General features: G+C 38.8%; 1 protein-coding gene across 1 annotated transcript in view; it reads right to left on the bottom strand.

The window, feature by feature from the left end:
• The window catches only part of C3H2orf73 (chromosome 3 C2orf73 homolog), a 40264-nt gene that overhangs the window by 9125 nt on the left and 16269 nt on the right, over nucleotides 1-14870 (bottom strand). Inside the window, 1 exon segment of the mRNA XM_066264752.1 lies at nucleotides 14119-14272. Within this exon segment, the coding sequence (XP_066120849.1) occupies nucleotides 14119-14272 (154 nt within the window).

Genomic DNA, 14870 nt, shown 5'->3' with positions numbered 1-14870 from the left:
GAGCTCCCTATATTGCCTTTCTGTGTTTTCTTGTATATCTCGGAGGATTTTTAGGATTTCTATCTTGAATTCTCTGTCATTTAGCTCCAAGGTTTCCAATATATTAAATTTTTTCTCCATAGATTTTTCCTCATCTAGCTGTGTTACCTCTCTTTCTTTTGTATCCATGATATTCGATTTTCTCTTCCTTAATGGCATCTGAGGGTGGTTTTGTTGATAGTATTAATGAGATTTAATAAAGAATAAAAAGTTAAAAAAAAATAAAAAAATAACAAATCGAAAAGAGTTGTTTTTTTTAAAAAAATTAATAATGAAATAAAGAAAAATAAAATAAAATAAAAGTTTTTTAAAAAAAGGAAATTATTCCCCCCCTCTTTTTTTCCTCTCCTCTCCTCTCCCCTCTTTCTTGAGAAAATCTTGTGGTGGACTGTGAGTTATAACAAACAATGCCTGTGATGGAGGGCCTGAATTGGGGAAAAGTAATAAAGGGGCAAAAAAGAGAGAAAGAAAAAAAAAAAAAAAAAAAGGAAAAGAAAAAAAAAAAAAAAAAAGAAAAAAGAAAAAAAAAAGAGCGTATGGACCCACAAAAAGCAAATAAGGAAAAAATTTGGGTCAAGAATAAAATGATTTGCTTTTAGGTGTTGGTTTTCTAAGAGTTATGATGAGAGGAATAAGAGGAAAATGGAAAAATGGGGGGACAAATTAAAAACTTACTATTGTATTTAGTGGAACAAGAACTAGATAATATGGAGAGCCAGGGATGGGAGCACTGCTAGTGAGTTAAAAAGGTGAAGTAAAAACCCCCCAAAATGCCACAAACATAGGTTTGAGTCCCAGATAAGATAATTTGTTTGTTATTGAGGTTTGAATGAGAGGAGATGTAAAGGAGAAAGGAAGAAACTAATATAGAGGGAGAAAAGAAAGAGAGAGAGAGAAAAAAAGAGGGAACCACTAAAAGAAGAAAAAAGAAAGGAGAGAGAGAGAAAGAGTTAAGGGTTTTGGAGTGCAACCCTCATAGAGAGAAAGGAAGAGAAGAGAAATGATAATGGGAGATGTAACACTTATGGGTAGTGTAGTTCAAGGAGAGGAGAGAGTAAGACCGGTAGAGAGTTAATCGGCCAAATTGGAGGAGGAAAAAAAAGTCTCAAGAATGAAGATAAGAGAAACAAACGAACAAATATAATAAAATGGGATAGGTTATAAAGTCTGCAGATTATTCTTGATTTTGAGAGGTTATCTTCTTGCTTTTTCTTTTCTCTCCCTCTTCCTGGTCGGTGACTCTGTACCCCGGGTTCTGCCCCTTTGGCACGCTCAGGTAGAGGTTTGCAGTTGATAAGTCTCTATGGCAATGTCATGTATTATGCTTTATTCTCGTTGGGAGTTGAGGCTCATTAGCATTTATAGGCTCCGACAGTGAGAGAGTCCGTGTTCCTGGAGCCTTTCTCCTAGTCTTTCCTTCCTCAATTAGTAGCCTGATAGTCCAGGTATGGGGTTGCTGCTGCCTCTGCCTGGATAGTAAGAGGCTCAAATTGCTGGCAACTCCCCACTCTATTTCCACTCAGCACAGGGCTCTGGGTAAGGCTCAGTCAGTCAGAGCTGCTAGCATAATCAGGTGGGCTTTCCGCCCACTCAAAGACCACTGGCTCTGCCACTCTGTCCGGTAACACAAGCGGGCGCCCACTTCCGGGGCGCTTGGAGGAAACTCTCACTCACTGTCTGCAACCAGGATATCCGGCCAGCAGTCTCACGCTCTGAGTGAAACCCCCAACCGCAGGGAAAAGTTGCAGCGTTGGAATTGAGTCTCGCTCCGTCCCCGTGTGCGGCTTTTGCAAGGCGCTGGGGCGGCCCGAGATTCCGCTTTGGCCCACACAAAGGCCCCTGACTCTGCCCCTCTGTGCGATAACACGGGCGCGCACTGCCGAGGCACTCGGAGGAATCGCTCACTCCTTATCTGCACGCGCACACCAGGATATGAGGCCGGCCGCGGTTCCCTCTGAGTAAAACCCTCACCAGCACGGAAAATCTCCACCGTTGGAAGTAGTTCTCACTCCCTCCCGTGCGTGGCTTTCCCAGGGCGCTGGGGCTGCCCAGAGACTCTGCCCTCAGCCCACAGAAAGGCCTCTGACCCTGCCTCTCCGTGGGGCAGCACGGGCACCCACTTCCGCGGCTTAGGAAGAAATCTCTCTTCCACTAACTGCGCACCGACCAGGAGACCGGGTAAAATGGCCGCTCCGCTTGTCTTTCTTTGTTTGGGTTTGGCGCGAGTGTTAGCTTGTATTGCCCGGGTTGCCACAGGATCAGATTTTCCTCGGCTTGGATCTCTGAGCCACAGCCTGGTTCGGCCGTTTTTGCTGCGGCGGCCTGGATCTATTCACCCCCTTTGCCCGCCTCAGTTTCTATATTCACAGTTACCAGAGAAAGCCGCCCTGTTTAGGTTAGTGAGGAAGGCGGAGCATTTCTTACTCCCTATTTCCTTCGGGGTTTGGTTATATATTTAGCCAATTTTTCACTCAATCATACCTTTGGGTGTATTGCGAAGAATCTGGAAGCTCCAAGTATAGGTTTTTCTGTTTCTGGTTGAAGATCTTGTTGAGTTTTGGGGGAGATTTATCGGTATCGCTTCCTACTCCGCCATTACTCTGACGTCATCCTCTCAAAAACAGTTTTATAACTTTCTGAATAAAATGAGATAGCTCTAGATTTAAGCCTTAATCTGGGGGGATTAATGCAGTATCCAAAGCATGGGCTTTGGGATAGAGAGACATGTTTGCAAATTTCAGCTCTACCATACTTCATAGCTGTGTGACTTTGAACAGAATCACTTAACTCTACTGAGATTCAATTCCCTCCTCTATAAAAATAGGGATAATAATGATTTGCTTTCAGAATTGTGAGGATTAAAGACAAAGTCTCTAGGATGCTGGGGTCAAACAAGAGAGAGTCTTCAAAGTTAGGCAGGGGTCAACTCTTTGGTATCCTGACAAAAGGGGAAGCCACAAAAGGGAGAAGAAGCATGAATTCTCACCAAAAACTGAGAAACCCAAAGGCTTTAGTGAACTGCTGGAGGGTAGGGAGGTCAGATACAGTCAACACACAATAGGTTGAGGAAAGCTTTTGAGATCTGCTCTTGACTTTTCTCCATGTTGCCTTGGGAAGATCATTGCTTTCCTGGGCACAGCAGAAGCGGGCAGAAACTGTCTAGCTATCTCTTGTCAATTTAGTAACATCAGAATAGCACAGAAGTCCCTCTAGGGCAGTGATGACGAACCTTTTAATACAGGGGTCGGGAACCTATGGCTTGCGAGCCAGATGTGGCTCTTTTGATGGCTCACAGACAAATCTTTAATAAAAAAAAATAACGTTAAAAATATAGAATATTCTCATGTATTACAATCCATTCATTTCCTTCCGCTCATGTTCATGGTTGCGGGTGGCTGGAGCCAATCACAGCTGTCCTCCGGGGCAACACCAAATTTTTACTGGATAATGCGTAAATACACGGGTCGTTGTATGGCTCTCATGGAATTACATTTTAAAATATGTGGTGTTCATGGCTCTCTCAGCCAAAAAGTTCCCCGACTCCTGTTTTAAAAGAACCACCCACTTTTGCAGTGTTGGTCAACCTGGTCCCTCCTGCCCACTAATGGGCTTCCAGCTTTCATGGTGGGTGGTAATGGAGCAACCAAACATGATTGGCCCACCATGAAAGCTGGACCACCCACTAGTGGGTGGGAGGGACCAGGTTGACCAGCACTGCAAAAGTGGGTGGTTTTTATAAAAAGGTTCACCATCATGGCTCTAGGGTAATATGATTTTAAAAAAAGGGGTGGGGTGGGGGGTGGGCTCTGACCTGTTGTGGCGCAGTGGATAAAGCATTGACCTGGAACACTGAGATCACTGGTTCAAAACCCTGGGCTTGCCTGGTCAAGGCATATATGCGAGTTGATGCTTCCTGCTCCTCTCCCCTTTCTCTCTCTCTCTCTCTCTCTCTCTCTCTCTCTCTCTCTCTCTCTCTCTCATTCTAACTCTCTCTCCCCTCTAAAATGAATAAAAAAAAGGGGTGGATGCTGCCCTGTCGGGCATTTCCTCCACCATTCCCCTATCAGTGCTGGGGGATTAAAAATACCAAGAGATTGCCTTCTCCCAGTGATCCTTTTTTTAAAGAGTTTAATGAGGAAAGAAGTGGAGTCCTGACTTGAGGACTGGTCTAGAGCAGTGACAATAAATGGAGATGGTCAAAACTGGTTTTCTGGGGACTGATACTTCCAGCCTGACCCATATTTTCTTTCCTTAATTTCAGTGGGAGGCACACAAACTCGACTTTGTCTTTAGCCTTTGCCTACACAAGTCTGCTAATTCCCCTCAGGGAACATGATCTAAGATAAACTAAATGGATGCTATGAAGACACAGACAACAACACTTAAAATATATACTATGTGAAGCAGCATCACTGGAATTTCTACACTAAAAATTTAAAATAAACACAACAAATTTCTTCAAGGTATTATTAATATGGAATTATAGAAGATATTATTAATTATTAATAAGAATTAAAGGTTATAAAAAAGAATCACTTAAACTATTAGAAATAAAAATATAATAATTAAAAAGAAAAGATAAGGCCCTGGCTGGTTGGATCAGTAAACAGAGCATCAGCCTGGCATAAGAACTTCCCAGGTTCAATTCCGGTCAGGGCACACAAGAGAAGCAACCATCTACTTCTCTCCCCCTCCCACTCCACCTTCTCCTCCTCTTAACCTCTAGCAGCCTATGGCTCAATTGGTTCAAGTGTCAGCCCCAGGCACTGAGGATAGCTTGGTTGGGCTGAGCATCAGCCTCAGGTGCTAAAAATAGCTCAGTTGATTTGAGCATCAGCCCCAGACAGGGGTTGCTGGGTGGATCCCGGTTGGGGTGCATAGGGAGTCTGTCTCATTCTCTCTCCCTCCTCTTACAGAAAGGAATGGAAGGAAGGAAGGAAGGAAGGAAGGAAGGAAGGAAGGAAGGAAGGAAGGAAGGAAGGAAAAGGGAAAGGATGGGAGGGGAAGGAAGAAAGGAAGGAAAAAAAGAGATATATGACAAGATTCATGAAGTTGAAAATCAGACTAAGAAGCTCTCCCAGGAAGGCAGCAAGAAAGGATAAAGAAAAAAGTATAAAATAGAAGCTAAGAGACAAGGATGGTAGAAGTGCCAACACTAGAATTCAGGAGACCTAGAAGAAGTAGAAATATTTGAAGGAATAATGATGATGATTATAAAAGAATTAAAGTTCAAAGACCTCAGATTAAAAGCACTCATAAGTGAGGCAGGTGAGGCTCATGGCATGCAAAATTTAAGGAGGTACTTGCATGATTCTGAGAGTGAAGACCTCCTTAAATTTTGCACCCTAGATTTCTTTCTTGCCTCACTCTCTTCCCAATCCTGCAGGATAGTTTAGGAAAAACTCACATCTCTATAAAGACATTTATAGAGAAATTTAAGGTTGTCTGAGACAGAGAAAAATTCTAAATGCTTTCAAAGAGGAGAGGTAGGTTGCCAACAAAGGAGTAAGAAGCAGATTTACTGAAATTTCACAATATTGGACACAATGATAACGGATTTAATATTTTTTAAATTTAAAGGGGAAAAAACTTCAAGCATAAAATTATTATAGCCAAATAAACTGTCATTTAACTCTGAAGCCACAGTAAAAAAATATTGGGAGGTAAAGAAGGCCTCGAAATATTTTCCCCTAAAACAGAACTACATTGAAAAATTCCTAGAGAAAGAACTCAAGAATAAAAATAAATCAAGGAAGGTGCGTAAGGTATACAGAAGAAAATATTTTTTTTTTGTTTCCTTAAAATGACAAAGACTGGCCCTGGCTGGTTGGCTCAGTGGCTATCCCAGGTTCAATTCCCAGTCAGGGCACACAGGAGAAGTGACCATCTGCTTCTTCACCCCTCCCCCTTCTCTCTCTCTTTCTGTCTCTCTCTCTCTATCTCTCTCTTCTCTCACAGCCATGGCTTGAATTTGTTTGAGCAATTTGGCCTCAGGTGCTGAGGATGGCTCCATGACCTTGCCTCAGGCACTAAAAATAGCTCAGTTGCAAGCATGGCCCCAGATGGACAGAGCATTGGCCCCAGACAGGGTTTGCCAGGTGGATCCTGGTTGGGGTGCATGTGGAGTCTGTCTTTCTATCTCTTCCCCTCCTCTTACTTGGAAAAGAAGAGGGGAAAAAAACAAAGACTAAAGAACAGAAAAATAAATATATATTATACCCATAATAACTCAGAACTAAAATTCTGCTGTTTAACATATTAATGGAGATTCTGGTGAATATTGTTTTTAAAAGAAAAAAAGTAGTATAATTATTGCAAAGGAAAAGAAAAAAAACATTATTTTTAGGTGATATAATTACCTGAATAGAAAAACCACAAGAATCAATAAATTATGAGAATAAGCATGTGGCAAGGTAAGCAGATAAGTGTATAAAAACCAAAAGCATTTCACTATAATAATAGTAACCTACTAGGAAAAAAAATGAAAAATAAGATACATTCTCTAGGAACAAAAACTATATAGTATAAACTCTCTAGAAATTAACAAAGAATTCAGAAGACTGCTGCAGAGAAAAATTTTAAACTTTTAACCTAAACAGGGAAGTAGAACTGAATAGACTTTCCCTACACTTAGATAGAAGGGGATAGTATGTTACTACAAAGGGGCAATTTTTCTTAAATCTATAATGTCAACACAATCCAACCAAAATTCTATCTGGATATTTTGAGGAATCTTATGAATTCCAAAGTTTAAATGGAAGAATTAAGTCCATATAGAGTGGTCAACTCTGAAAAGAAAGAGAAAAGAATGGGAACTTTCCCTATCAGATATGAAGACAAACTAAAAATCAATATAATGAAAACATTTCAGTACTGACCAACTGAAAATTAACCTAAGGAACAGCACTCAGAGACAGACCCATTTATATATTGAATCCTAATATACAATTAAGGAAGTCACACAGTCAACAGTGGGAATGTAGATTTTTTAGTAGATAATATCCAGAACACTTCATAGAGAAAAATGGAGTAGGTCCCTACCTAATACTACACATAAAGGTGAAATCTAGGGTTAAAGACATAATTATGGAAGGTGAGATTATAAAATCAAATGAAGAAAACATAAGATATTTTTGTGACCTAGGAAAACTCATCATAAACAACTGATGCACAACCCCATAGGTGAAAACTTGATAAAATTGACTACATCAACATTTAGGATTCCTATTCAATGAACAACACCATGGGCAAAGCTAATAGGTAGTAGATCAGGAGAAGATATTTGTGATATTAAAACTAAAAGGGATAGGGCATTGTTCATTTCATTCATTGAAGAGTGAGAGCAATATAAAAACAAGTTTCAGACAAAGAAAGGTTAAGAGTTGGCCATTCTTAAACTCTCAAAGGAATAACTATTTAGGACATTATAATAGTCTCTTACATTGGTGGCCCCAATGAATCAGAAATCCCAGTATTTACATCCTTAAACAGTCTTCTCCCTTGTGAACATGAACTGGAATTGTAGTTAGCTTTAACCAATAGGATTTGGCAAAAGTAACGTGATGCCAGTTCTAGGCAGAAATCTTAAGAAAGCCTTGAGGCTTCTGCTTTTGCATTCTCAGGAGTCCTGAGCTGACATATAGTAAGTTCCACTACCCTGCTTGAGAAATCACATGGAGAGACCACATGGAGGTGGAGAGGCCCAATCATTCTAGTGTCTTAGCTGAGTTCACACCCAAGACAGCCTGCCAGCTGAACTGCAGGCACACAAGCAGTAAGGCCAACCGAAGAACTGCCCAGTCGAGCCCAGTTCAGATTGCAGAATCATGAGCAAATAAAATGATTGTTCTTTTTAAGCAACTAAATTTTAGAGTACTTTGTTATACTGATAACAAACAAATACTTCAGAAGGGATTCAATCAAATCAGTTATCTTTTATATAGTGATCTAGAACCTCTCAGAATCTCAAAACTAATAACTTTAAAAATTTCTTCATTGGGACTAATAAAATGAGAGAAAAAGGTAATCTGAGCTATTATAGAGAGAAATTCCTTACCCAGACATTATGCCTATCAAAATTAGACATAACTACCATGTTCATTTATGCAAATATATGAGACTTTTAAAGTAGTCCACAGTAGTGAAGAACATCTATGTGGCAAAATACCAAAGAAGATATTCAAGTTCTTAGTGGTTACTCTGTATAAGAATTCAAATCAGATACAAAATAATTACTTAAAAGGAGCCTTGTTAGATGAGGCTTACACAAAATAAGGCAAAGTACATGAAGAATGTTTGAAATCCACTCTGTTTCTTAGAAACACGATCTAATTAAAATAGGAATTTTCTAAACAAGGAGACAACAAACAAGTTGGTGTCTAGTCACCTATATTTAATTAACAAAGTCAAGATTTATTAATATACACAACTTACTCCTCATATTGGAGGAAACATGGCAGCTTTTACAACAGCCTTTCCAACTTATAAAGTATTATTATATTGAGAAATTTTCTTAACATTTTGTTTGTGTCTACTTAAAAAAACCCGAGTAATATTTTTCTATTAGCAAATTCCATTCTTCTAAATAATATTTATTTTGATCTTATATAAAAAGATTATCAATGTAAAAACAACAGTACAGATTTTCAAAATACAATGAAAAAACTGAAACTTGAACCGAACTATAGCAACAAATTGTTATGTTGCCCCCTTGGTGCAAAAAAAGCAACACAAACAAAAACCTAATTTGGAAAATTATTTTTCCCACTGTATCTGAATTTGAAATTCAAACGAATGTTAAAATATCAAGTAGTTGATAAACAGCCAAAGTTCCATTTAAATATGAACTACCTTTTTCACAAATTAGAACAGCCTTTCCAACTTATAAAGTATTATTATATAAAACTGAAAGGTTGAAGCTAGCGTGGCTGGTCCACTGGGGAGGGAGGAAAGAAAGTCTATTGTCAGTCTCCCTTGGCAATGACAGGTCGGTATAAACCCCTAAGTTCTCTCCAAGTCTGAACTGCCTTATTCCTTATGAGATAGCTGACAGCTAAACCCATTCCCAGGTCCATGGATGGGCACCAGGGAGAGCCAAACAGGAAACACAAAAGGAAAATTTATTTAATATGCCTGGGTACAAGCATGCAGAGACAGACTAAAGGTATGTCAGCAATGAGGAGAGTAGGAGTAGGGTTTTTATAATTTAGTCAGGGGTCTTGGAAAAAGGGGCTGATTTCATTGCCTCTGTAGGTACAAGGGAATATTTTTTCATATGTGGATTGTAGTGGTGCCACAGTTTTTCCATATTCTTTACCTCCCTGCTCAACTGTCTAAAGGAGACCTGTTCTAGTTCAAAATGTCCAGGGCTGGCTGGGCCAGCCGAGGCTTCAAGCCAGCCAGCCCCCCTCCTCCCACGGGTTTCCACTGCCCTGGGGATGGGGGCTGATTTATCAGAAGACAGCGTCTCTGGGTCAGTTGCTAGGCTTTTACAAACAACTATTGTGATTTAAACTTCCCTAATTGTCAGGTCATTTCCCAATGCAAGCTTTCCCTGACATTTCTGCAAAGATAAACTTTTTGCTACATTTCAAAGTGAAGGCCAGGGAACCATTAAGTGAGAGAATAGCAAGCAAATGAACTACAACCTTACAGTACCTTTCCAGAGTAGTGGGGAGTGCTTAAGGGGAGGAGGAGGTTGGGCAAGTGAAATGTTTACCAAAGAAGTTGCTGGGAGTTGGGTGAGGGGAATTTGAGTGTTAAAGGAGCTAATTTAACTCTAACAAAAACCAAAAGTGAATATGATGGAGCACAGTCATTTGCTGTTCTGACTGTGGATGGCAGTCAGGAAACTGTGTGGTGGCACAAGACATAAAGGGCACTTTCACTGTCAGCACAAGACAACATTGCTGAGATGCCAAAGATCAGGCGTAATTAAGTGGGCCGATGAAACAGAATGACTATGAGGTGACTTTTAATTGGCCCAGTAATGCATGTTTATATACACATTTTCTGTGTCCACATGCATAATCTGGCATATAGAGACTAGTTTATATACATATTTCAAAATGTTAAATTAAAATATTTTCTTTCCAAATCATTTTCATCTAGTATTCAAATAACATCTAAAATATGAATAAATTGCAGGGCTATATTGGTATGTATGTTAGTTTAAATTATATTATGACTTTAAAATGAATAATCTGTTAGATAATGCGTATTTATCATTAAACTAAACAGTAAATATTGGTTGAATGTGGGCACTTGTGCTAGAACCTGGCATACAATAAAAGAACAGAGAGAGACAGAAGGAGAGGGAGATGGAGACAGAGAGGGGGAGGGAGAGTTAGGAGGAGGAAGAAGGAGGGGGAGGGAGAAGAAAGAGGAGGGAGGAGGAGGGAGGAGGAAGGAAAGAGAGGGGGAGGGAAGGCAAGTAGAAGGAGAAAAGATGTCCACTCCAGATTCCCAAAGCTAGATTCCAACTCAACACCTAATTTAGGACAATGCAATAATTAACAGAAATAGCTGCCATTTATTGTCCACTATATTCTGAACATGGTGGTAGGCACTTTATTTCTCATAACAAACAATGAAAAGTCACTAGAGGACCTAAGGGAGGAGAGTGGTATCATTTATGTTTTTAAATAGTGTGAAAAACAAATTATGGAGGAGAAAGGATCAGAAGCAGGAGAGTAGAGGCTGCACTACATTGGTAAGAAGATTTGGATATATTTTGAAGATTGAGGTGTCAAGATTTGCTGATGGAGTCTGACCAAGTGGTGCAGTGGATGGAGCATTGACTTGGGTGTTGACGAGCTGATGACCCAGGTTTGAAACCCAAGGTTGCCTGCTTGAACGTGGACTCACCAGCTTGAGTGCGAGATTGCTCGCGTGAGTGTGAGATCATAGATTTGACCCCATGGTTTTTGGATTGAGCCCAAAGGTTGCTAGCTTGAAGCCCAAGATTGCTGGCTTGAGCCCAGGGTCATTGGCTCTGCTGGAGCACCCCCTCCCCCCCGTCAAGGCATATATGAGAGAGCAATAAATGAAAAACTAAGGTGCCCCAATGAAGAATTGATGTTTCTCATCTCTCTCTTGTCCTGTCTGTCCCTGTCTGTACCCCCTCCTCTAAAAAAAAATTTAAAAAAATGAATAAATAAGATTAACTGATGGATTGAATGTAAAGGGTAGAGAGTTTTAGAATGACTTCTAGATAATAAAAACTTGAGCATCTAGGAGAATAGAAGTGGTAGGAAAGGCTGGTGGAAGAAGAGGTTTGGATAGAAAAAAATTAGATGTTCTATGTGAGCCATGCTAAATTTGAAAAGGAGATTAGCTGACCAAGGAGAGATGTTAAATAGTTGGTTGGATCTGTAGTCTTGAAGCTCAGTGAAGAGGCCAGGGCTGGAGAGAAAATTGGTTCTTATATTAATTCCTTTGACTTTAACCTTAATCTTCTGTTCCTGTTTCATGTACTTTGGATAGTATCTCTTGAATGCTCATGTTAAATAATATTAGCACCCTTCTCTTCTACTTGTCTTCTGTTAACTGTATATTTACTTTTCTTGTCAAGGCTGATAAAATAATTCTGTTCTGTAATCATATTTAAAATTTCCATACTGTGTTTATAAATTGATGCTAAAAATTAAGACCTGCTAAATAGCATTTACAATATATTTGAATTTTGTTCACTTATGGTCCAAATATTGTTTCAGGACATTTCTTTCTTAGTGGATTTAATGTTCACTGTCACTTGAAAAAAAAGGTCCTGCTGTCCATGTCAAATAAATCCTCTTATCTAGGTTAAATTATTTCCCCTGAGAACTTTGAAGACATCAACTACATTGTGCTCTTGTATCAGTGCTGCTTGATTCCATATTGATTCTTATTCCTTAGATCAGTGGTTCTCAACCTGTGGGTTGTGACCCCGGCGGGGTCGCCTAAAGCCATTGGAAAACACATAATGCATATCAGGTATTTACATTCCGAATCATAACTGTAGCAAAATTACAGTTATGAAGTAGCCACCAAAATTATGTTTTGGCTTGGGGTCACTGCAACATGAGGAACTGTATTGCGGGGTCACGGCATTAGAAAGGTTGAGAACCACTGCCTTAGATGGTGACTTATTTTTTTCTTTATGGAATCTTTTCTTGATAATTGTTATTTTGCAATTTCATAGTGATATGTAGGTGTGTATTTTTTCCCCCTTCATATTTTGAAGCACTCAGTAGACACTTTTAATACCTCTCTTTTACATTGGCAAACTTTCTTGTTATTATTATTCTAGAGGTTTTGTAGAGCACAGGTTATTTTTACAGGTACTTGAGTCAGACTGAATTTAAATACTAATTGTTTTCTGTGTAACTTTGGGCAGGTTATTTAAATTTTGTGGTTCCTTTTGTATCTGGAAAATAAGAGTATTAATTACTATATTATTCTACAGTGGATGTGAAATTGAATGAATGGATCTTTAGGAAGTTCCATAAAAGTCCTGGCAAATATTATGCTTTCAATGAATGTATTGTATTGATAATTATCTAGCCTTTGATTTTCACTCTTTTCATTTCTGGAGCCCCAGAGAAGTTGGACCTTCCAGACTGATTCTCCATTTTGCTTTTATTCTCTCATATTTTCTAACTTTTTTGTTGTCATTGTTTTATGCTTTGATATTTCTGTATGTAACCCTCTGATCTCTCCACCCCCTTTTCTTTTTGGGGTTTTATCGGGCAGGTTGGCTCATCTTTGCTGCACCTCCTTCTATAGGTTTTAGGCTATTGCTTCTTTGCTGCTCTCACTTATCCATTGACAGGCTTCCATTCTTCCCACATTCCAGAAAGTTCTTCCTTCCATTCTCTTTACCTTTATAGGTCAATTGTTTTGCTATCATTTAATAGGGTCTTGGGAGGCCAGAGATTTAGATGTTTTACTCATTTACCATCCTGAATCAGAAGTGGAAGCATTACCTTTCTAAACAAGAGGCCATGATTACAGATTATCTAACAGCCCTCTCCCTTAACTATCACCGTTGAGGTGGAAATCATACTGACTATGACAGTTTGTCCTGACCTTCAGTCTAGCTGTCTTTTGCATGCTTAACTAGACTGGCCGGATCACAGAGGCTAGAAGGCCAAAGTTAAGTAAGGGACTGGTAACTTCTAAAAGTGATTTTTTGTTACCTACTGTTGTGTTTAGAAAAATTTAAAGTTTAGCTTATGAACATTTGTGTGGGGTGAGGGCAAGAGTGAGTACTCAATAAATACATTTTTGTTTCTACTTAACCCTGTACTTCTTTAAGACTTGCCAAATCGTAATCCAACAGCAGAAATGACTAGAACATGGTAATAAATACAACTTGAATAAATGTGAAAGACAGTTTATTAATGGCATTATCAGGTAAAACACATTTTAACCTGAAAATGCTTTAAAAGTCTATATAACAGTATTTCCTAAATTATGTTTTGTGTGGTATCAGGCATGTGAGTTGATCTGGAAAGGGGGTGAAAGGGTCATTGAATGGGGAATAGCACTCTTTATTCCTCGTCCTGGAAATTCATTATGCTTATGCTTTGAATAAGGGTTTTAAGAGTTCTGTAGTAAATATTGTGTGTGTGTGTGTGTGTGTGTGTATATTTAACTGTATAAATTCAGTTTTTGCAAAACATATTTGACTACTTCCCACTTTTTTGAGCATCTATACACATCCAAAAAACTAGTGACCCTCAGATTACACTTTGAGAAATGCTGCCATATAGTATTGCCTACTACTTTGTTTTAATAGTTACAATTTTTTAAAATCTGATGGAAACAAAGAGTAGAATACTACTAAGTTTATGACTTGGAGGCTGGTGTTTAATGATCAGTACAACTTTTATTATGTTATATTCAATGTGTCTGGAGATAAGCTGTCCACCAGGAAGGGATAAAAAGCAAACTTGTCAAGGGCTGCACTTGCTAGATGTGTATTTCAACACCTGTAGAAAAGAAATTTTCTCCGGAGGTGCCAGCAGATCTAATACACCTTAAATTGATAGAGAACCTGAGGTGACAGAGAAGAGGTTTTATCACTGCTAACCTTACCTATTCCACAAGAAGGCTTTTGCAGTTTGCTGTGTGTGACTGGCAAAACCAATGGACATGCTGGTTTTTGAAAGTCACTCCTCTGGGTGCTCTGAGTGTCATAAGGTGGTTGGAAGTGATGTTCCAGTCCTTTATCATGTGACCACCAATCACCCTTTATGGGGAAAAAATTGGAAACACAGAATTGGATACTGTAGGACATGTGCTGCTTGATGTCTTTGAATATTCAGCAAGTCATTGGATAATCTAGTACTAAAATAAAGTTTTAAAATCTAGGAATATCTTTTCACAAAGACTGTATTTCTTAAAAGAAAACTAAAAATGAAATATCTTTTTAAGCTGAAATATAGATGCTAAATTCTTAAACTACCTTCTATTAACAGATGGAGTTATAAAAATCAACAGGTATATTTATGTTTTATAGAGTTTTATTATATATGTACACATATATGCACATATATTATATTAAAGAGGACAATCTAAAAATTACATCCCATATTTTTCATTTTGACAGTACAAATAATGTATTATCAGCTAAGATGATGGTTTTCAAAGATTTTAGTCCATGATCCACACCATGAAATACATTTTATTTCATGCAAGAGCACACAATGCAGACACATACATAAAACTAAAATAGCATCACAAAACAATATTTATTCTCACTACATGTAGTGCAGTTGCCTATTTTTCTACTCTGTTTTATTGCTTTTCTCTTCTATTTTATTTCACAATGCCTGTTACAACCCACA

Source organism: Saccopteryx bilineata, chromosome 3, assembly GCF_036850765.1.
Source record: "Saccopteryx bilineata isolate mSacBil1 chromosome 3, mSacBil1_pri_phased_curated, whole genome shotgun sequence".
In the NCBI taxonomy this organism is placed as follows: Eukaryota; Metazoa; Chordata; class Mammalia; order Chiroptera; family Emballonuridae; genus Saccopteryx; species Saccopteryx bilineata.
This window is presented reverse-complemented; position numbering and strand designations above follow the sequence as displayed.